Source organism: Watersipora subatra, chromosome 3, assembly GCF_963576615.1.
Source record: "Watersipora subatra chromosome 3, tzWatSuba1.1, whole genome shotgun sequence".
In the NCBI taxonomy this organism is placed as follows: domain Eukaryota; kingdom Metazoa; phylum Bryozoa; class Gymnolaemata; order Cheilostomatida; family Watersiporidae; genus Watersipora; species Watersipora subatra.
The window spans coordinates 55,922,332-55,946,631 of NC_088710.1; the positions used below are offsets into that span (position 1 = coordinate 55,922,332).

The following is a 24,300-nucleotide window of genomic DNA, read 5'->3' on the forward strand; positions in this document are numbered from 1 at the left end:
ATTAGTGAATGAATGTCTTTTATTACCTCCCCTCCGAATGTGGAGGAAAACCTGACTTTCCAAATCATGCTATAGCCACTCTTGGTAAACACGCAACACGTGCTGCGTGCACAACGCGCTCTAGCAGTGATAACACGGACTGTTACTTTTCCCCCGTATAATTTCATAAAACGTTTGCATTGATGCCAATGAGGAGCTGCATTAAGCAGCAATGAGAAGCATTAATAGACAGTTTTGAATATATCAAGGAGACGCTGGAGGAACTGGAATAGTGATCAGTCGATGTACTATTAACAGTGAGTGTAACCGAGATCAGTGTTGACAGTGTGTTTAACAGCTGAACGAGCCCAACCTCATGATTACTATGAATGTATTTGCAGGAATTCGTATTTGGAGATTTTATATCACAGAAATGCGGAGTTGAAGGCTTCTAAATGATAATATTAAAAAAAACAAAAAATTAGGAAACTTAAAATATTAGAGGATATGAAAAGCCAAAAACATAATAAATATAATTTATTTACGCAAAGCATATTTATAGTGTTCTTTTTTCTGGGCAAGGCTAACGGAGGGTGCGCTGACGCGCTGCCTAGCAAATACATAGAACTCTCATTTTTTACAAATAAGTGTCAATGTCTGATTCATGGCTGATAGCGAGAGAGCCGCTGCCGTAGGCGCTGCTGCCATTGCTATTGTGATGTATGTTATTGTTAGTGCCAGTCATGATTGACTTGGAAGCCATTGAGGAGCTACTCAGTTTGGAATATCTATTGCCGCTACCTGTTTTCTCGACCAATCGACGATTGGCTACGCCACCATCAGCTTTCTCACCGCCATCTATCGAACTCCGTCTTAGACTAGAATCATGATAGAATATTTGACTATGGTTGCCATATTGAGCTTCTGCTGATTGGCGACTACCAAGGCTATGAGTTGAGTTGGTAGGTGTGAGGTCATGTCCTAAATTGGTTTGACTATTGTGAGCTGAGAGGATGTGACTGCGACTTGACGGAGCGTGAACGTTTGGCGAGGACGGCGGGTGCTTGCTAGACGAAGTCGTATGACTTCCATTTGGTGAAGTTGTGTGACTGCAAAAAGATGGAGCATGAATGGTAGGGGGTGACATCGAATGACTATGAAGAGATGTTGTATTGCTACCATGCAAGGAAATCTGATGAATGCGAGTTGATGTCTCGTGGCTGTCATGTGATTGCATTATGAGGTCATCAGCTTGGGGTGTAGTACAACCATAGTGCGTAGACATCATTTGGGATCCCATTCTCAGTGCGGCAATGTTCTCATAAAGATTAAAGCCAGCATCCTCTTCACTTTCTATTGAAAAATAACTACCATCCGGAGATTGAAAACTTTGCCCGCTAATATAAATTCTCTCTCTTCTACTTTTGGGACGACCGCTAGTAAAACAAAGACTATTGTTCGATATAGATTGCGCATCGCATAGTGTAGACTGTGAACCACCACCTAGTTCATCCGTATAACCAGAAGGTGGAATATACATATAGTCACCACAGTCAGAAGCAGGCTCTTCTTCCATGGAGCTGCAAGAAAGAGGAGGCCTTGTGAAGTAGTTGGTGCTTTTGAGCTCTATATGTGCAGGGTTGAGGAGTCTCGTGTCTGATTGGTGCAACCGGTTTTTTGGATAAGCCAATGGCGGGTACAGCTGGTCGCCATTGGTGTCGAAGGAGTTGAGAGTGCTAGTCGAGTCGACAAACTCCATGAGTCTGGTATCTGAGGAGTAGAGCGGTGTCTTCACGAGCTGCTTCTCAAATGAGTCCAAAGCCACATCGGAGTTCGCCATTCCGGTTAAAGTAGCGGTAGAATCAGTGAAGTTCGGTACAGGTACACCACCGTTAGTCAGCTCCCAGGTATTGGTAGAGTCAATGCTAGTCTGAGATCCCGAAATAAGGAGCTCTGAGACATTTATGTAATCGGCAACATCGGAGTCTGGCTCATCAGCAAACATCTGTGGTTGGCTGTGGCGTGGTCGAGGCCGAGGCTGGCTTTGTACCTTCTTCTGCCTCATGATGCTATAACTTTTTCTTTCTTTTTGCTAAAAGTCAGATTCAATATATGAAACATTTTCAAATAATACGAATGACTTTGTCCTTCAAACCCACAGAGAGAGCAACATGGCCTGTTACCAACGGAAACTGACAAACAGAAGATCCACAGTAGAGAACCATAAGTTGATACTGGAATACGCTCTTCACCGCAGTAGGCATATGCAAAGTCAATACAAACCAGCACCACATTGAGTAATACAGAGAGAAACAGGCAGAAAATTTACCTCCGAGTCACCTCTGAAACAATGATACACTAAATACAGCAACACTACACAAGGCAAAATCAAGCCTAGACATAACAATAGTTTGCATTTTCTACTCTCCTTGATGACTACGCTTTTGACAAAGAAAACTAACTAATTTTAAGCTGACTGATGTCTAAATACAATGGAATTGCTAGGAGATACACGAAAATAAGGTGTGAGCCCAACTTACTTCAGAGGAGTTGTCTCCACTGCGCTCAGCATCACCTTCAGCAAGGTTGACATAGCTTAAATCTATGTTTGCACTCATTTCTCCCAGAGAACTCTGAGAGCTCAGTGAAAGCTGCAAGTTTTATAATATATATAATATTATAAATTTATTGTAACTTTGTAAACACAAAATAGCAGTTGCTATAGATAATAATTGCAACACGAGACACAACTTGAACAGTATAGGAACTATAGTAGCCGTCTTCTCAAGACTGAGATGCAACTGACAGGAACTAACAATTGAAAAATTGAGACTTTCCTTGAAAAGATGAAAATAAATTAAGATTACCTTGGCGGCACTCCCAGCTCTGGGTGCAGGAATGGGCCTTTTCTTGACCTTCAATGCTTTATCTTTGTTGCTAGAAAACATAAAAGTGATGTATTCATAGAGAACCTACCAACAATTAAATAATCGTTTGCTAAATACTAACACACTTGCTTCGGTTAAAAGTGTGAGGCACGTACCTGGGCAGTGTATGGAAGACAACTCCCTCAGATGCAGTCGAGAGGTTGCTCATGCTACTGGCGCTGCTTGGCACGCTGCCATTGAATTGAATGACTAACACGCTAACATTCTCCTTGCAGCCATAGCCTTGGGCCAAGTCTTGCAGCCTCTTCGCAGCCACAACAGGATTTGCGAGGTACTGAATCTCCTCAACGGCTTCCTTGTGTGACACAAACCTGCAGAAACAAAGTCTATGATGTTAGACTACCTACATTTAAACCTTAGTTAATCTATTCCAATATTTGCTTGGTAAGTCAAAACTGTTGGATGTTTAAGGAAAAATTCTTATAAGAATATATTACAACTTTTTAAATTCTATTTCCAACTCAAAAACATAACGATGGACACTTGAGGTAATTGCATATAACATTAAAAAATATATGATGTAAAACTGTAAAAAGCTAAATTATTCGTAAGAGATTAAATTAATAAACAAATAATAAATTGAAAAATATTTTTATTGTTGCATTGCTTATATATATTAAAGTCTGGCAACTTGAGACAGATGGTGCGTGGATAGAGATATGGGGCTAGTCTAATTTAGACTACATGAAAATTCTAAATTTTGACTTACTTGATATGTACATGTATTTTTGTGTTTTGTTTGATATTTTCAAGTTGATATTTAATTATCATGGTCAGTCTCTCGACTTTCTTTTCTTTCTGACTTTCTTTTCTTTGTATCACTTTTACTTTCTTTCTCATGCTAGTAAATGACTTGAGAGATCTTTTAGAGAAAATGTTTGCTCAACTGTTATTTTATTATTTGCTGATTTAATGATAAAAGAAAATTGCCTTCTCCCTTTTTCCCCGTTATTACTTTTTACTCTAGTTTTCTTGAGATCAATGATTTTAAAACAAAAAAATGGAAGTATAAAGCACTGTTTAACATTATTCTGCGTAAATATGTACCAATTTACAACTTTGTAATGTTTCGAGATTCTTTGGATGGATGTTGGAAACTACTTTGTACATTAGAAATGTTTGCTAAAATCTTACGTCGAACGTTAAAAAACTTGTAAGTAGAGATGATCCTAACTATATACACGTACTTAGAATTATTATTTGCAAAAAGCTAAACATAATGCTAATAAAGGAAAGTACATGAAATGGTGAATTTAGCAGCTAGTGCTGCCTCCATATGACATTGTTATCTACCTCCAAAGGCTGCTGTTGGCTATGATCATGAACTGATCCTCAGATCTCAGGGTTTTCTTCATCACATGAGGCTCTGGAATGAGCTGTGGATAGAGATAGCAATTACCCAGTGCCCTGCTGCTCACACTTGTTCCGTTCACCCTGTTATCCTACAACAGAAAAACAACTATTTCCATTATTACATTTTTTAATGCAAAGCCGGTAATGGGAAAGCTTCTGAATACAATGAACTACAACAAAGTGATTTTAATTACAAATGAATTTCGTTCTAACACCATATGTACTTCATCTTTCAAATAAAAATTTGCTGAGTATATTTTAAAATTTGACAGATAATCTCAGGACCGGCAGCATGTATAAATATACCTTATTAAATTATCACAGAGTCATTCTTAAGCTCTCCTCAAAAGAGATAAAAAAGAAAGACAAGATTATCACAAAGCTCATAACCTGAGAATTTTGGTGTACAACAGTTGTGATTATCTGCACATGTACATTCAGAATAGCTGATTAAAAGCGCTAGATGAGATCTTTACGAATATCATCTGAAACTAAATGTGTTAATACAATGGACAAATGCACTGGCATGTTTACGCTAGCTTGAGGTATCGATTTATATCTTAAATACCTTTATACATGATATATTCTATTGCAACCAGCAAATAAAACTTTAACTAAAATTGAATTAAAAGAAATTAATATAATCTTAAATACAGTTGAAAGAAGCAAAGGCATTTTATGATATGAGGAATTTATTGATATACAGTGTAGCCTGATCTTTAATACTTCTATAGGCCTACTTATCATAAGCTATTTAAATCAACTAATGGAACTTAAGTTAAAATAGTTTAGATTTGAAAGCACATCAAGAAATAAACTTGTCTACTATTTCCAGGTGTAAATTAGCTAAAGCGATATCAAAAATCAACGCAATATCTCGCCCACCTCTGTGATGATTCCATCAGATCTGAATATTCTGAAAACCTCTTCTCGGTCATCGACAACGGTGTGTGACTGTGATAGCACTATTGCCTCTCCAGCTCTACATAGAACTGCTGCTACATCACCACAATTGGCGATGTTGATGTAGAATTGTCTGCTGCTGTCATCACTTCGTCGTATATGACAGACGAGAGCGGACGAGCCTAAATACTGACCAGCGTTCTTCAAGGCCCTACATCAAAGAATTTGTTTGACATAAATATAAAAACAAAAATTACAAAAAACAAAGATAGAATAACCAAAGCAAGTGTAGAGACAGAATACGATAATATCGCAATTTAAAATGTCATTAGCAGTTTTACGACGACATTACCAAAGTTTAACACCTTGCACTTTTATAATGAATAGCCATATTTGTTCAACAATAAATATGAAAGATTTGACTAACTTGTGAGCCTGTAGAAACGAGTATTTGAGATATACGCTTGGTTTGTTGCATAAGGTCATTTCCTCGGCCAGGATGCTTGGGAAGACTTTTTTTAATATCTTTGGGACTTCGCTATTCCTTCCACCATCAAACATGGCAAACAATGCTTCATCTTTGTCCTTGTAGGAAAGCTGGTGAAGTACTGTCACACAGAGCCTGGAAAATAAACACACCTCATTACATATTCATGTCTAATCCGGAGTTAAGTTGACTAAATCTGTTTGCAATTAAATATTTATTTGATGTATTAATTAAAAAAACTGTCAGTCATTATATTAAGAAAAATATTGTTGGCACTTTTTATTACATGGCTATTTATATGCATCATTTTTATATAACAGCAGAGCTTATGTTAGGGTTAGGTATCTTACATTAGGGTTAGGTATCTTACGTTAGGGTTAGGTATTTTATGTTAGGGTTAGGTATCTTCTCAAGTCAACATAGAATTAGCACAAGCACTATGCTAACTTAGTGTACTGATTACATTACAGTCTTAGAGCCCCAACAAGTCACTTGCAAGTTTTGGAGTGTAAAAATTTTTTTCTCCTGCTTGAGGCTAGCCCCTAATAAGGCTATGCAAGAATATAGGGTTGGAATTCAAGTATTAGTATATATTATTAAGTCAACCATTGGATTCCCTAGCAGAAGCTTAAATCTTTGGCTTCCCACACATTGCAATTTAATTGCATAGACTAACTTCCTAACCAATAAAAGTGGTCAGCTCACAAGTCTTGTCAGGTGGGCAGGAGATGAGCCTAATTTTGACTATTTGTAAGGGAAGTAACTCCCAAACAAACATTCAGTTTTTTGTTCCTCACCACATTAGTTATTTGTACATTATTGAAAGAAGGAGACGTTTTATGAGATAGTCAGTAAGGCACACACATGTAACACGAATGTACAGCTTTCTGGTATTTTAGGTAGTGAAAGAGCACTCATTGTTGCTTTGGTATATTTCGAGCTGCTAAAAATAATTTGAAGCTATCTTCCCACGTAAGAGGTCATAACTCTCAATAATTGATAGATGGAGGAAAAATTATTTTTTTTACATGGACATTAGGAAAGATTTCAAGGTCTACTGTTAAGACATTATTATTATTGTTCTAATATGCTAAAAGGTTGACAAGTCTGTGTTAAGATAGGAAGGAGTCTAAAATGAGAAACACAGAACTCACTTATTCCTCTGACCGTTTGTCTCTGAGCAGCCCATAGCTAGCAGCCTGCTAGTGAGAGAATATTTGGAACATGAATAGCTATCATCAGCAATGAGTCAAGTTGACTAAAAGGTAATTAAACTAGAGAAACAAGTGTTTGCTTCACACTTACTTGTTTCTGCTGCCGCTGGTTTCAGCGAATCCTAGCTGACAGATTCTTGGCATTTTATAAAGTGACAAATCACTGCCAGTTGCAAGGGAAGATAATTCTTTGTTTTCACCTGAAGAATCGACTGACTTGATTTGCTTGGCTTTCCTGCAATAATTAATACTTAATATGACAAGCTTTTGCTAAAATCAACAAGGACAACCAAATGGCGCGTATTCTTTATACAGTTAATATAATGTTATACATTGTTTGAATTATAATAGAAAACTTGAATTATTTTAAAAGTTTCTAATAAATTAATAACTCTTAATAATTAACTAGACGTTTCAGTACTATAAATATGGCTTTGTAGTTTATTAGACCAATTTAATCCCTTTAAATATCAGTGACAACAAAAACCACCTTATTTGTTTGGGCTTCTCTACCTCGAAGTCTTTGTATTTAGTTACTGTCTGTATTCTTTATCCTTGACACCGAGATAGTTAGTTGCAGTGGCTATAGCAACAACAGTCCTTTTTCATTGTTTCAATAAGCACACTAGGTTGTCTCATTTTTATAACTTTACCTATTTTGACTTCAAAATCTGACCTTAGCTAGGCAGCACTTTTTTTCTATAAAATATTTTGCTCATTGCTGATACCAGCTTTTTGAGTGATGCAGGCAGCATTTTTACACCAACTCCATTATGCCAATTCAACCATCGCTTTTCATATCATTATTACTATTGCTATAATTATATGATTATTAGCAATCCAGATTACTGTTATTATTCTTATTATTACTAATATTATCAACATAGTCAGCATTACTATAATTATCATTTTTTTTGTTATCAAATATTTTCTTACCTATTATTACCTATTAATAATAATAATGATCATCAAAGGTTGACTATTGAGATAGAAACAATAGGACTGCTAGAAAGGAAGAGAGATACTAACTTAACGACCTCCATCTGTGTTTTGTCTACGGAGAACTGAGTCATCTGCATATCGAGGGAGTGAAGCTGTGAGCTACTAGCCAGCTCACTGGCTGATATACTCAACAGCTTGTTACAAGCTACATCCAGCACCTGCAGTTCAAACAAGTCACTATTAGTCTACTGGTAAACAATGAAATCTTAGAAATCTAAAGCTGGCTTGCTTAAACACACTGTCCTTGACCAGAACTGTTGCAAGCCCAGACCTTGCCAAGACCTTTTACCCCGACAAGGTCTTAAAATGATGTTGTTAATTGGATATCTCTCCACTTAATGTTGGAGATCAACTCAAACTTATAAAGACTTTACCCACTATGATAATGAATTAGGTGATACAATTACATCCTCTGCATTCGCAAGCTTCTGCTGGTAGCAAACATAATTTTTGGTGTGGTTTACAAAACATTCACACAAGAGAAAGCAAATCCTAAGATAATGGCCAAACTCTTGCGAGTGGTCTGTGTTAATCAATTAAAGGTCTATATTCAGTTTAATATGATTACAAAAGACTACCGATGACACAGAAACAACAAAACAAAAAAGTTTCTTCACATATTATATGGCTGAAAATATTTCACAAGTTTGTTGACCTGATGTGACAAATATTTTGAAATAAAGAAATGAATAACATTTTTAACAGAGCATTTAAAAGCTATGTAGTCAGCAATCGCAAGGTATTGAAAAACACAAGTCTACATACAACTGCAGAACATCACTAAAGGAGTTAAGTCTACAACCATAGAGCATCACTAATAGAGTCAAGTCTACAACCATAGAGCATCACTAATAGAGTCAAGTCTACAACCATAGAATATTATTAGTAGAGTCCAGTTTGCCATCACATAACAGGTATAAAAACTAGCAAACAATCTAATCCCCTATCAATTCTGTGCTTCATGAAACGTTTAAACAATACAGAAAAGAGTGTTGCAAGTATATATACATATAGATTGCATACAGGAGTATGATTACATGTAGAGAAAGGCTACATTTAGATGTAGATTATCTACATGTAATTATTTTATAAGAAATAGTGCCTATAACTCAACGAAGTCAAAAGGAACACAACAAAAAATTAAGAAAATGCATTCCTGTGAAAAAAGCAAAGGAAAGAGCTGTTTGAAGCTTAATATAGTAGTCTCTGAATTACTAGCCGTGCAGACGTGCTGTCCCACCACCATATAGTGCGCTACCCTGTGATTAGTGAGCAAATATGAGATGAACATTGGAGGTTGGCTGACGCTCACAGCAATAAACCAATGGTGGTGAATGTATTAAGGCATCTAATGCATTGTATAGCACATACAGGGCATGTTCTACGCCGGCCATCAGAAAGGAAGGAGTAGAGTATTGTTTAGAGTTGTCATCCCACATCAGGATAAAATTAGGCGTTTAAGAGTTGTTACGCCAGGCATAGAGGTACTCGAGTTTACATACGCCTCTCATAGAGGTACTCGAGTTTACCTGAGCTGTCACAACTGACATAGCATTGCTTTGTCTTGTCCTAACGACGAACTTCACAGTATAAGCAATAGTCTTGTTAAATATTGCCTCGAATTTATAGACTAAAATTATGAATGAAAGAAAAAAGAGAGAAAGGCGTGTTTCGGAAAATAATAGAGTTGAAATAAGTTCTATTTAAAATATTTAATAGCTTGAAAGCTAGTAGAAAAGTCGTTAACACCAACCACCATCACCAGATATGAAAAGAATTGTATGAATGACGGTGCGCACAAGACAGAGGAGATTGGACTGAATTTAATCAGTCGCATGTGAGATGTGACAACTCCACAATGGCTGAGTCGAGACTGAAAGTGCATATGCATGGTATACCTGTGTAACATCGCGTTGAGTGAAATCATAATGCTATAAAAATAGGAAGAAAGAGTAGGTGAATTATAGTAACACATATAAAGGCCTCATGGTACACAATAGTATAGGTAGGCTAGTCTAATTATGTGACACGCAGGTTCAAATATAGCCAAGAATTGTTCAAGGGATTTCCCAGCTTTTTCTAGAGTATAACATAAAAGGAATATAATCAACCTGTAGTAATACTAAAAATTATTTAACGTGGTGTCAAAAACTACCAACTACAAATTTAAACTATGAAGCTTTCCTTTTAAAAATGTAAAAAAGTAAATAGCATTTTTACCAAATCAACAGGCACCTAGCAGCTACCATAATCAGTACTTTTATATTACAGAGACTTGATGTAACATGTAGAGAGTTATTTACTAATTGGGAAAAGTATCCTTTCTTCTTAGATGTTAAATAGTGTGAGTTAGCTAACAGCTTGTACATAGACTCAACAACAAGGAAATGAGACACCCAATACCACTGAAAACACAAACCCAAGCAGCTATCAAGGTCAACAGACTCAAGGAGTGACAAGCTCAGCCAAATACCTTTAGAGCAGACGACTCCGTAAGGTCTGGGAGAGTTTTCAGCAGGTTTGAATGAGCTCTGAGAAGTTTTAACTCGGGCATGTTCACAAGGTTACTTGGAAGAGATCTCATTCTGTTGCCTGCGATGTTCAGCTCTTGTAACAGTTCAACAGACTCAGCGAATCTGCAATCAGAGAAAAAAACTTGTTTCTTTCAAATCTGACAAAAACTTTACAAATTTTTACAGATGTGACAGACATGGAGCAAAGCTTTCTTGGAGTCCTGGCTAGTAGAAAGTGCGAATAAATCAAATTATGGAATAACTGGCAAACTTCTACACCTGAGGTGCTCCTATTACTGATATATATATATCCACAAAAACCAAAAACAGATCGTGGAAAAATCCATCTATGTTTTAGTGTTAAATTCAGTTTTTGAAAATTTATTTTTAGACAAACTTTTAAGCATGAATCAAAAAATATCAAAAATTCATAATCATATCAAATATATGCATAGAAGAACTTAAAACTACGTATAGTAGAGATACAAGTTATTCAATACATTTTACTTCTAGCAAACCTAGTGCAAGGTAATATTAACTACAGGAAGAGCACGAATAATAGCTTGTGAATATCTATTGCCTTCATAGTAGTGGTAATAGATATTCTAGGCTGTGTAGCTCCTCAATGGCTTCCAAATCAATCATGACTGGCACTAACAATAACATACATCACAACAGTAATGGCAGCAGCGTCTACGGCAGCGGCTCTCTCGCTATCAGCCATGAATCAGACATTGACACTTATGTGTAAAAAATGAGAGCTCTATGTATTTGCTAGGCAGCACGGCAGCGCCCCCTTCATTAGCCTTGCCCAGAAAAGAGAACACTATAAATATGCTTTGCACAAATATATTATATTTATTCTGTTTTTGGCTTTTTCTATCCTCTAGTATTTTATGTTTCCTAATTTCTTGGTTTCCTAGTTGCTCGCAGATTCACACAGAAGAATTACGAGATGCTAAAACAATCTGTAGTTTTATAGCAAATACCAACATAGCCTCAAACCCGGTAAACATGTAATGCTTACGAGTCGTCCATGCAGGTGATCTCATTATAAGCAAGATGCAGTATCTTGAGCCTATGGTAGCCAGCTATCACTTCCAAGCAGTCATCCTGCAGACAGTTCTGTGTGAGGTAGAGCTCTTGCACTTTATTCAAGTCCTCAATCTCGTTGAGTGGAGGTAAGAATGTGAGAGCATTTGTGGAAAGATTTAAAATTTTGAGCCTAAAATGTCAAATTTATACAAAAATCAATCGGCGCTCTGACAGTAAAATTGCTAGCAATGCGGGCATTATACCAAAGCAGCGTTGATGTTAACAGGTAGGTATAATAGCCCTAGTATAAACCTGCAGGTAGACTAACTCATAGTCTGATAAGTCCTAATGATGGCCAGCCAATATAATGATATTCGCACATCACATATAATTTAGCGATGATAATAAGCTGCCCTCAATGTCTACAAAAAGGCAACTTCTATCTCAAACAAGCATCAGGACATGTCATATACTTTACTGCAGGAAATGATCATGGTGACCAGAATGTATTAAAATACGTACTTTGACAATGTAATAATTTGAATGGCCTTGGTAGTATCAACAGCTAGCTCACAATATAAACAATAACTGGGTTTAAACAATATTGATATTTTAACACAGTTATTATAATATTGTTCTAACTTTGCTTTACGCGGAATAGGCAGCATTGTTAGAGAGCGCTGACCTGTATAAGTCATATGCGTGTATGGAAATACAAGGCGTGAGACAATTCTTATCAAAACAGTCAATCCATTGAGCATTCGACCTTACTTGTTGAGTTTGCAAAGGAAGTCGTCAGGCAGATCATCAATACGATTATGATGGAGGTTGATCTCCTCGAGAATAGAGTGAGAGATGAAATTGGGCAACTCTCTAATCTCATTGTGGTCAGCTATTAACTGCTTGAGCTTTTGCGCATCTGAGAACAACCTAAAAAGAAATTCGGTGTATGACAACTCTTAAAGAGCAAACAGGACACCCAATAAAATTTCAACTCAAATGTATTATTATTATCACTAAATACACGTAAAATAACTTTTTGGCAACATATACTAGTCGGGGTTGCTAAATGTAAAAAACTAATTTTTTTAAGAAAATTGGAAATAAATGGATCAGAGGTAAAAAACACTCAAAAACCAAGCATACAGAATATTTATACTCATGGAGAAAAAAAGTGCTAACAGAACGAACGGCGTACCGTTGAGGAAGAGTTTGTAGTTTGTTATGACTGATGTTGAGCCTTTTCAAAAAATTACAATCTGACAACCATTCCGGAAGCTTCTCCAGCTTGTTGCTAAAATCAAAAGATGTAACTGAAAACATTCCAAGGAAAGATCAATTATAACAGTAGTAATAAAATATTAAAACAAACTTATTTGCTAGTTTAAATTGAAGGGCCTCCCAAGATAGCAAAAGTAATTATTGTAAAAACATTGTATTAACAATGAAATAGTTTGCTCAGAATCCGGTGATGTATACTTACTATGAGAGATCAAGAATCTCTAACCACTCAGGTTTAGGGTTGACTAGAAACTGCTGCACCTCTGCAAAGAAATTAAATTTAAAAAGCAATAATTCTACAGCTTGGTAGACAACCTCCTACATGTATATAATAACAGGCATAAGCATGCTATCGCTAAGGCATACATATTTCTCAGCACACAATGTATAGGTACACTATTGTGTTGAGGCATGCTTGTATAATCACATTATTGCTGAGATATGTTTGGTAAGCATACTGTGGCATAGGCACACTACTGAAGAGGTACGCTGATGACAGTTTTTAAGTTTGTAAGACTATCACACATGCGCTGCGAAAGGGCTGACTTAGAAGTTGTCATACAATGGCGTCTTGTTTGTTAATAATGTGGTGGTAGTTGGTTAGTTTAGTTTACAAAGTTTCCATATAGTGATAATGTAGCTACACCTGGGTGCACTAGTGCTGAAGCTCTACGCTACGCTAACAAGCACATCATATTTCTATAAAGCGACGCTTGCGTGGCACCTTATGTCGAGGCATGTCTGCGGATGAAGCAACAGAAAAGCAAGACTTATGCGCGCACAAAAGTGCGACTGTTAGTAGCGAAGGACGTTTCCTTAACACAAAGATGGTGTATTGCATGGGTGTCAATTCCAAACAGCGACACACTAAATCGCAATAGAATGAGAGTGACATGGCTGTTTTCATGATGGCATTGCAGTGCCATATGGGGGTGTGTCGATGCCCTATCGCCGTATAGAAACTAAGTATACATTGTAGTCCAACCTGACTAAAGATGGGAGAAGAACATGAGTCACACAAGAAAAGGTCAATAACTAGAGCTACCACAATAGAAGGAGAGAGGAGCATCTACATACAGAAACAAAGCATTAGAGTAAACAATTGGAACTGATTATCAAATGTTGCTATGCGTATATTTCGCTAATTTTCTTTCTCCTTATTAATATTATGTATATACATATGTCAAATCATATACATGTATATACATATGTCAAATCATATACATGTATATACATATGTCAAATCATATACATGTATATACATATGTCCAATCATATACATGTATATACATATGTCAAATCATATACATGTATATACATATGTCAAATCATATACATGTATATACATATGTCAAATCATATACATGTATATACAGCTAATGCATCAGCATGGGATTGTCTGACTATGTCTCTATGTAAATATTTTTATACTTTCTGATTTGAATATGTGTGAAATCTATGTAGAGTAATACAATAAAATAAAAGAAAACAACAGTTTTTTAAACCAACTAAATGTTACATAAATAATATGCATTGAATACTACGGATGAATAGTTATCTATCTTCGGGTTATCGGGAACTAAAATTAGTTCTGCTGTCGTGCTCACCATTATAGGAGGCAAAGACTGTCTTCAGTTGGCTTCCATTAAGCTGTAATGAGTGCAACTCATTTCTCTCGACGTTGAGATACTCGAGGGCTTTGACACATCTCAAGTCGAGCTCCCTTATTTTGTTCATTCTGAGGTCGAGGTGCGTCAGCTGCTCTAGTTCACTCATGTAGACAGTTTCACTGGCAGGCAGGCTCAGGTTGTTCATTCGCAAGTCCACCTGACAGCATCAACAGGTGGATATGGAATTATTTGGCTTGATTCTAGTTTACGCCCGCTATTAATCTGGGGTTATAAAAGTATCAGTATAGTTGGTGTTTTTCTCCTAAGAGCCAACCTGTCCGTACTATATCTGATTTAATCAGTGGATATGCTTTCAAACTGCCTTCACACAGATCTTAACAATAATGAGCCAGTAACATGAATGTGACGTGAGTTGACTTGACAACTTTCTCAATATTAACTGATGACTGCCTGCTGACTTCACCAACAACTCAATTAGCTAAGCTACTGCACATCTGCTTGAGTGCACTGAGCACATGTACACAAACATACAGAGAAAAACACATACGCATTGATGTGGTGTAAAGTTATCTTATTCCCACACTGCACCTGATACATTAAGCGCTTTTCCTTCCTTTTATAAACTATCTACTTGTAAAATAACATAGTCTATTTTTTAGTTATAGATATTGATGTAAATAATTTTCATGAATTAAAAACAAATTATAATTTAATTTACCTTTTTAGCATGTTTGAGTTTGGTGATGACTTCAGATGAAATGCTGTCTATTAGGTTGCCAGCCATGATAATAGTTTCGCACTCGGATGTTCGTACGTCTGTCAGCTGAGCGACGCTCGGAGGAATCTGGTGAAACTTATTAAATGCTAGCACCAATATAACCAGCTTCTTCAGCTGTAGAATCTCATTTGGCATGCCTGACAGGTGGTTGTTGTGCAAATGGAAAGCCTGCAAACTGTAAGACATTTGAGGTCAACCAGAGGTCAATTATGATTTGCTCGCTTTAATACCAGTCAATTAAAATAACTTATATAATACTTTTACACATTATTTTGTATCCTCATAATTTTAAATAAATTATAAGATATTTACGGAACTGGCAAATGATGTACAGCAGCAAAGGCAGGCCTTGCAAAGAAGTTTTCATATAATTTACATCAAAGTTTTCTGAATAAAACTTGACCATAACTACTATAAAATAATAAATAAATAAAAATCTGAACGGAATTATTGCGCCTCAATATTATTATCCTGTTTATATAGTAATGAGTCAGATATCATTGTCACATTCAACGTGAAAATTAGCTCCCTAGAAAAAGCTTGAAAAGTAGACGACTCCATATTAAAAAGGTGTTCACAATTGCTCGAGACTGGCAAACTTACTTGACTAGGTCTCCGATGCTGGAAGGAATGGACTCAATTTTATTGCAGCCAAGGTTGAGCTCAACCAAGCCATGCATCTCACAAATAGAGTTTGGGAAAGTCTCCAGATTGTTGTCAGCCAAGTTGAGGCTCCGCAGACACTGAAACCTGGAAGTAAAGGAAGCTCAATCGATTGAGTAATTATAATAATATTGCTGGAGTTATTTATTATTATTATTACTATTATTTTACCCTTCAGCTATTAGATTACTCTAGACTGTACTCAGAACTGAAGGGCTGAACTATAAACCTGAAATGTAAAGAAAAGCTTCAGGTTTTTATCTACCAAGTGCAGTTTACTGTGCATGCAGAGTGCTGTAGTACATACAGAAGACCCAAAATGTATAGACCACAAAGTAGGTAGGAAGAGTAGAAAAGAGAGATGAAAGAGAGGAATGGAAAGAAAAAAAGAAAAAGAGTGAGTGAGTCATTAAGGGAAGGAGAGAGATAATGTGAGAGTGAGGAAAAGAGTGAGATATAGAAGAATGTAGAAAGGAAGAGAAGGGAGAGAGGAGAAAGGAATTAGGAAGAGAGAGCGAGAGACAGAAGTAGATCTTGTAAGCAGCCAGAATCTCACAAAATTGTAGATGTCGTTGCGGAAATTGGAAGCCTACCAGCATTACTCCCACAAATATATCAAATGATTAGGTTGAAAGGCTAATAATGCACAGTTTCAGATCCACACTGTACAGATTCACAGAGGTCAAAACTGGCAGGGATAGCCAGTCGTATTAGGCTCTCAAATGTCTCACCTCGGAAGGTCCTCCAACCAGCCTATTGTGTAGATGTCCTCTTCAGTTGGCCGGTGCCTCAGGGCGTTGTGTCGCAGGTTCAGCATGCTCAGCTGCCCGTTAATGAACAAAGTCTCTGGCAAGAATTCCAGGTTACAGTTTGACAAATCTGCGTTAGCTGGTAGCTTCGCTACTGCCTGAGAACAATATTTAAAATAATGTAATAACTTATCACTTTGTTCATGCTACCGAAATACAATCATGTCTTGAAAGAGTGTTCAAAGTGAGACAGAATACAAAAGAATGAACTAAAAAGCACTCGCTTTCGCTTGTCACTGAAATTGTACTGAAGTGACACACAGAGCGCTGATTAGGTGATATTATCTATCTATCAAAACATAATAGAATACCAAGTATGACTAATGTTATAATTGCTCAGAATGATGGTCTAGAGTTACTGACATCAAGTGTCGGCTTGTTAGTATTCAAACAACATTCATATTTGCGAATTATTAGATCTAGTGAAAATTACATTGAATGTAGATTCCTGGGTTCCATGACGTTCATGAGAGGCCCTGTTAACCGGCGTTTTGTGTTTTCAAATTATCCACGAATGTAAAAAATTATAAGCTATTTTTTCTATCAAATTTAACAAGCGATAAAGACTTCATTACCTTTCGGCATTTCTTTAGCCACTTGGAATAGTCTGTGAATGTGTCAAAGGAGAGAAATATGCTTTTCTCCGGACCTGTGCTCTGCGTGCTAAGTTTAAGATAGTGAGGGTGGGTCTTACTTTTGCACTCCTCCACACATCCATTAGAAAGCTGTATAACCTGTGCCGTACCATTATCACTTTTGTCTGTAGCACACAAATGATTGGAACGGTATTTTCCAGAATACAACATCACCTGTGTGTCGGTGTCATACAACGTGTACTTGAGAATGGCTCGTGACACCTGCTCGCCCCGCCAATGTATTAGGTGTAACTATTCACTTAATTAGCTATATCTTATGATAAACAAAGAGTGATTACATTCAGTTTACTACACGACAGGTCGAGCAGGTCACACGTGAGCATTACAGTATACATTTGTGCGCATTCTTATTATAAAGTAAACATTACGAAGCACGGCGACAAAAAAATACGTCATCTCAGCAACCACGTCAAATATATTCTCAAGATTTTTAGTTTTTCCTACATTGTGCTATATTCTAATAAAGATACATTGTTTTATTCCTATCAGAACCCAAGAGCCCAATAAATATACGGAAGGAGTCATATGTAAGTAATGCCGTATTAAAGCCTACATGATACCTGAAAATAAGTTGAAAATGTAATAACAAATAAAAAGGAAGTTATTATTATTGCTTTTGAGACACATGAACAAAATTATGAACACAACAATGTGTGTGTGAGTCCCTCGAAGATCAAGTATGCTTAGCTTAATGAGAGCAGAGGCTGTGTGAGTGTTTTTAAAGAGCCATTGTTGTACAAACAATAACTCTGTGATCCTGGCTGGACATGTCTGAGTTTAGTGGCAAGGGAACCTCATCCACTGATAGACATGCCCATTGGCAGGAAGCGATATAAGGTTGGATGTCATTCCTGTCACCATCTGTGTCCTTCCTTTGAGAATTGGACCCCAACCTGTTGTTTGTAGGTCTGGCATTTTAGACCACCAGGCCACTGACAATGTGTAAGTTTTTGGTGAGAGATTTAAAGCGATTATATAATGCATACGTTTTGGAGGAGCTTTCACTTGCTGTATGGAACTCAAACAGATTAGATGAATTCTGCTGCGTCGAAAACTTTTACGAGTCAAGCGAGTACCACCCATCAAATAATACTGTAAAATTTCAACTTACCCCTTTGCATACAATTTTTTTCGGACATAAAATTTGAGCAAATTTTTAACGTAAGACGTATTGTTTTTACCGGCTAGTCTGCCTATGTCATGCACAAACTGTGGAAGCTCTTCTTATCAGGGCTTCCGGGAAAAAAATAAAAAGTCTTCTGTCATCAAAGAGTCAAGAACTACCTAGGAGACATGTCAAGGTCATACATGAGTCATCTTAGAAAGAATTGATAAAAGTTATCTAGGAACCAAGACTGACGAATTTTCTTCTATGAAACATGCAACCATCACCAGTCTATGAGCTAATGTCTTCAAAATAGGTCTACAAAAACTCTTTTTCAAGATTTGTTTGTACCGAGATTTTAAATAATCTGCAACATGTAATAAATGCACAAGCTACTGTGTTGCCAGTCGTGAAGTCACAAAAGAAGATGCTAACGCCTGCTCTAGCTGCAGCGTCATTCATACTATGCGATGTGACTCATTGATGACTTTAACGCCACGCTCTCCAATTTACTTGTTGAGTGATTTTCTATTAACGCTATCAAAGTCTTTCATTAGCCCCAAAACAAGGGTTTGCTAGCGTAGACTAGCTAAAACAATGACTAGCATAACTTAACTAAAACAATGGCTAGTGAGCCTTTTACATTCACCCTCTCTCCGTATCACTCCTTCCCTAAGTGTGATTTAATTAACTTTCTGAGGTCAAGTCTGGCCAAAACTGCCTCTTGTAATTCAAGCCAACACATGATATAATTTATTCTCCATTTGTATGAAATCAACATATTATACATAAATTAATTAACCGTTAAATTTTTGGTAAAACATTATCAACTCAAATTTTATTGACTAATTCCTGATCGTTAATGATATAAATTTAACTTGAGAAGCAGAAAGGGTTTGAGACTGACCTTTGTAAATTTTAATCTGAGTTCCTGAGAGAGTACAGAGCCTTTTGCACCACCGTGATAAAACACCACCCAGCTTAACATCAAGATAGGCTGACAAATGATTCCTTGAGAATGTGTTATCAAAGAACGGCTTGCCTACAAAGGTACAGGAAACTTGGTAGAAGTCAACCTTTCCAGATATTGATAATCAGTTACAGTAGCCTGAAGCTAAAGCACAGGACGGCACAGTATAGAGCCATGCGAGCATCTGTCTTAAAATATACCAAAGACTTATGGTAGCCCTTCACAACAGTATATTTGATTAAGAATCTGAACAGCTCAAAAACAAGTTACAAAGAAAGATATTTCATATTTTATCATCAAAGATTCAATTCACCTTCAGTTGACCCTCTGACTACTGAAATTGGCTACAACACCTAGCTACGAGTCGTCGTAGTCATGACAACGTAATCTTTCAACCTTCGTTATTTATGAAATCGATCGAAATCAATAAAAGTCAAGGAGAAAGTGTTAGAATAGCCGTGATAGAAACATTTTCATCAGTGCATAAAATAGCTAGTATTAAGAGCGTGTTGCCACATACGCCGTGCATTAATGACTGAGGGGTGGCCATATGAATGCGGCAGAGTAATATGTGGTCTGGCGAGCACTTAGAAACAATGGCATGCATGTGACATTGGAACAAACCTGACAGGTTGCGTATGACTCTCTCTGGCGAAGCTAAGAACACAAAACGGCTACCTATGCAAGATTGAATACAGATTTATATTTTCTTGCCTTGACATGTGTCAAATGCTCTAATTCAATATCAAACCTTTAATAAATCTTATAACAATATATTATAATTCATATAGAAGTTTGTAATCGCTGACATTAATGTTCACATAGTTGAGTGGAGACAGGCTGATCAGAGCATATTAAAGTCGATATTTATACTAGCACTCGTAATCAACCAAACAGAACTAGTAGAATTCGCTCAGCTTACCTGAGTAGAAACGGATCAAGTAGCCAAGGTCGACGGACAAGCTTTCGAGTTGTATCCTGTAGACATCGTGGTAGCCAATCTTAGATAGATACTCATTTTGGAGCACTAGAGGGTGTTCATACGGGTCGAGACGTCTTATCAAGTCCCCACCAAACTGCACATGTAGAGAGTTAGGAGCCACACCTATAGATAAAATGGGAATAATATTATTTATTAAAATGGCTTAGAGACAATGATTGCAGGGCAAGAAGTTAGGAGACGGCTGTACTATTTATTATATAAACGATAGGAATCAAAAAGAACATACAAATTTATAATACACGGAAGTGTCTGTAAATGTCTACTATCTACTACACATGTCAATGGGTCTCAAGGGATGGTTTTTTGACTCCACAAACTATTAGTCAAACAAACAGTTGAGAGATTTTGGCACATTCACAAGAAGAATTGAGGGAGTTGTTATTTTGAATGAGGTCTAGTTTTTTGCTGTTTGCATTTAGCTTTAGTTCCACTTACACCCTTAGTATCGAGGAAGTTATGTTTATGAGACGAGGTTTTTATGAGTTGCTCAACCAATAATATTAAGTTACAATAGCAAAAACTGTGTACCTTGGTTATGTGAGACTTGTAGGTGTGGTACGAGATGTTTTGAGGACATGTCGTACCATATCGACAAACCTCACATAACCAAGGCTAATTTTTTAGTCAACACAGTTTTATGCTCAGAAAAAATGACCAAGTTGGCACCAAATGAGTTTAAAGATAAATTCACTTACACCTGACTTGTAACTGTACCAACTCTTTACACATCTAATTTAACTAGTAAAATGCTTCTTGCAAATATTATTAAAAATTAAACATTTAACAGCAGTCTATATTCTGAAAAGCAGAAAGTTTTCCATTCAGCTAGCAGTTGTGTATTTTCTTTATTAGCATATTTATTAAGGAGGTGCGTAAACGCTGTCGCCTTGTACGCTGCCGCCATGTATTCTCTATTTCATAAGAAAAGGCAATAAGTAGCCATAAGTTGTATAGAGAGCTCGGAGCAAACGAACAGCACACTATCGTTCGTGGGAGATTAAATGGGTAATGCAATTTAAGCATTCTCTCCAAACAGAACAAAAACCTTTACAAAAATATTAATCGAAATAATATGTTGGCATGAACGCAATTACTGATGCAGATCATTATTATACTAGACACACATAAGGATTACGGGGTTTTAAGGCTTAAAGAATTCTCAATTAATGGCACGCTATGACAGCTGCCCACACTTTAACAACATGTAATAACCGTAGCCTTGGCTCCATAGAAGTTACAATTTTAGAAGAGAGTATAAGACGAAAAAAGGGAGGTTACTTTTGTAATGCATTCAACATCCACTAAATCAATCAAAATACATCTGGACTGCACTGTGTTCGTTTTTGTTGTTTTCTTTTAATTAAAGCTTCCGAAATCTCTATTGTCATTGCTCATAGTTGATGGGGAATAAATAGTAGCCTGATGAACCTGAGAAGTGACCAAAGTGAAAGCAGGTTGATTTAATACTAGGTTCCAAGTTATGTGTCCAGGGTCAAGAAGTGTAGCTTCACCACCTTATTAAAACGTTTCCCAACTAAAAGCTAACAAAATGCAATTGTATTTAGCATATTGGAAGTGCTAATCACCAATAGCTTGACAGATAGAATAAGCCTCCATTGCAACTCCATAGCTTCACCACCTTATTAAAAAGTTTCCCAACTAAAAGCTAACAAAATGCAATTGTATTGAGCATATTGGAAGTGCTAATCACCAATAGCTTGACAGATAGAATGAGCCTCCATTGCAATTGAGCAGGGTACGACCTTGGCCCCAACCTCAGACACTGCAGTGGAGTCAGGAGGGTAGACTCTGATGAACCTACAAACAAAATAAATGTACCAGTCAGAGTTCTTTTCTTTTCTGTATGCTCTGTAGGTACAGAATGCTCTTTTTTGTCTGTACATGTAAATTTTGACCGTATGATATCCATGATTGTATGACTGAAGGACATGTATTACTGTATTACTATAGGAAATGCATAGCTGTATTACTATATTACTATATGACATGTATAGCTGTATTGCTGTATTACTATATGACATGTACAGCTGTATTACTATATTACTATATGACATGTACAGCTGTATTGTTGTATTACTATATGACATGTATAACTGTATTAGCTGTGCTACCCGGCGGTGCCCGGGTAATAAAAAGTCTTTGGACAGAAAATTGATTTGTATTTAACATATAACAACAATTGCCATTCTAACTTTCAAACTACATATCATGAGAGAAGTGTTTTGTGTAGTTGGAATAAATTAAGAGAAAAATGAAAACAACTGTAAAGGTTTTAAAACTGTCAAACAACTGTAACTGTCAAGCTATTAGCCAGGCGTATTGCCAATGGAAAATTCCAGTAAGCTGCTTAATAAGCTAGGCTTCTAATGACGGTAAGCCATGACTTTGCGTCTGCATTGTTGTCCAGCTACAGCTATTCTAATAATAGCTATAGCCAGAATGACAGACAGATATATGACATACAGACATACTTTGAGAAATATATATATATATAGATTGTTGTATGACTATTTTCATTAATAAACAGTGCAGAAGGCAGCAATAAAAAACAAAACTTTAAGTGTATAAAAGATACAACTAGTACAGTAGGATAATAATATCAGCATAAAACGTTTTTATTGTTAATAGATCAATATCATTATTCACTTTAGGAGCAAGTTTGCGTGAAATAATTACTTTACATGTATTATTCCCAAAAGTTGAGAGACAAAATAATTAGTAGTAAGCCTTGCCACTCACTTTTAAAGTAGCACAATAATCCAGCTTGCAATATGATAGCATAAATAGATGATAACGATATGATAGCATAGATATATGATAGCATAGATAGATGATAACTATATGATAGCTTAGATATATGATAACGATATTATAGCATAGATAGATGATAACTATATGATAGCTTAGATATATGATAACGATATTATAGCATAGATAGATGATAACTATATGATAGTGATAGCTTAGATATATGATAACGATATTATAGCATAAATAGATGACTATATGGTAGCATAGATAGATGACAACCATATGATAGCATAGATAGATGATGACTATATGATAGCATAGATAGATGACGACTATATGATAGCATAGATAGATGATGACTATATGATAGCATAGATAGATGATAACAATATAATGGCATAGATAGATAAATGATAAGTACATATATGATAGCATAGATAGATGATAACTATATAATAACAATATGATAACGCTATGATAACGATATGATAGCGATATGATAGCGATGTGATAGCGATGTGATAGCGATGTGATAGCAAAGATAGATGATAACGATTAAAGGTTTACTTGCAACAAAATTCACATTACAGTTATTTGGCATCAAAAGGGTCACCATGTCTTACTCTGCTGTGTTGTAGGTTCAAAATATGTTGAAATGTGATTACAAGCTCTTAAAAGCTTGTAATCAAAAACGAACAGTTAAACGCAGCCATCAATGAAAACGCTGTAGTTTGGCATCTCTTTATTTCGATGACGTACTCAAACATTGTGGTTATTGTTTCGACACGTGGTGTGATCTTATGAAATTAAAGACAATAAAAAGCTCAATATAAAACTTCTCGTAGCACTAGTTTGTGACAAACACTTCGGGCTCTACCGAAAAGCCCATATCAAATATAGATGCTCACTACTTTACAGTTTCATTTCAGCCTGGTCTAATCATCTAGTCATAATCTGATCATGTGACCCATACTTCTTGCCAAATGGTGCGAATAATTTTTGTTTCTGCAGCATTTTTCGACTTTTACAGGTGACCAACAGGCTCCTCATGTTTATCAGAGGATGATATTTACTCCTTCGAGTTAAGGTTAAAAAATTAAATGAATTTTTACAGTAGGTTTTGAGATATTAGTACTGAAAGTGACAGCATTACAATGATGATGAAATAGACGCGACTAGGACGATAAACATGGTTTTA

General features: G+C 36.4%; 1 protein-coding gene across 3 annotated transcripts in view; it reads right to left on the reverse strand.

Moving 5' to 3' along the window:
* Positions 1-353: 353 nt before the first annotated feature.
* LOC137392173 (PH domain leucine-rich repeat-containing protein phosphatase 2-like) overlaps positions 354-24,300 on the reverse strand; it is a 28,273-nt gene continuing 4,326 nt past the window's right edge. Inside the window, exons 5-28 of one of the 3 annotated variants that reach the window (XM_068078810.1) lie at positions 22,042-22,148; positions 20,250-20,432; positions 19,265-19,399; positions 17,172-17,356; positions 16,519-16,694; positions 15,728-15,874; positions 15,065-15,299; positions 14,323-14,542; positions 12,918-12,978; positions 12,633-12,728; positions 12,206-12,364; positions 11,427-11,624; positions 10,360-10,522; positions 9,785-9,817; positions 7,914-8,044; positions 6,976-7,119; positions 6,825-6,872; positions 5,611-5,805; positions 5,166-5,394; positions 4,221-4,369; positions 3,023-3,238; positions 2,847-2,916; positions 2,520-2,630; positions 354-2,071 (exon numbers count right to left, since the gene is read on the reverse strand). In XM_068078810.1, the coding sequence (XP_067934911.1) occupies positions 617-2,071; positions 2,520-2,630; positions 2,847-2,916; positions 3,023-3,238; positions 4,221-4,369; positions 5,166-5,394; positions 5,611-5,805; positions 6,825-6,872; positions 6,976-7,119; positions 7,914-8,044; positions 9,785-9,817; positions 10,360-10,522; positions 11,427-11,624; positions 12,206-12,364; positions 12,633-12,728; positions 12,918-12,978; positions 14,323-14,542; positions 15,065-15,299; positions 15,728-15,874; positions 16,519-16,694; positions 17,172-17,356; positions 19,265-19,399; positions 20,250-20,432; positions 22,042-22,148 (4,846 nt within the window). In that variant the 3' untranslated portion in view covers positions 354-616. The remainder of the gene's footprint in view (positions 2,072-2,519; positions 2,631-2,846; positions 2,917-3,022; positions 3,239-4,220; positions 4,370-5,165; positions 5,395-5,610; positions 5,806-6,824; positions 6,873-6,975; positions 7,120-7,913; positions 8,045-9,784; positions 9,818-10,359; positions 10,523-11,426; positions 11,625-12,205; positions 12,365-12,632; positions 12,729-12,917; positions 12,979-14,322; positions 14,543-15,064; positions 15,300-15,727; positions 15,875-16,518; positions 16,695-17,171; positions 17,357-19,264; positions 19,400-20,249; positions 20,433-22,041; positions 22,149-24,300) is intronic. The other 2 variants (XM_068078811.1, XM_068078812.1) reach the window with 2 other exon arrangements.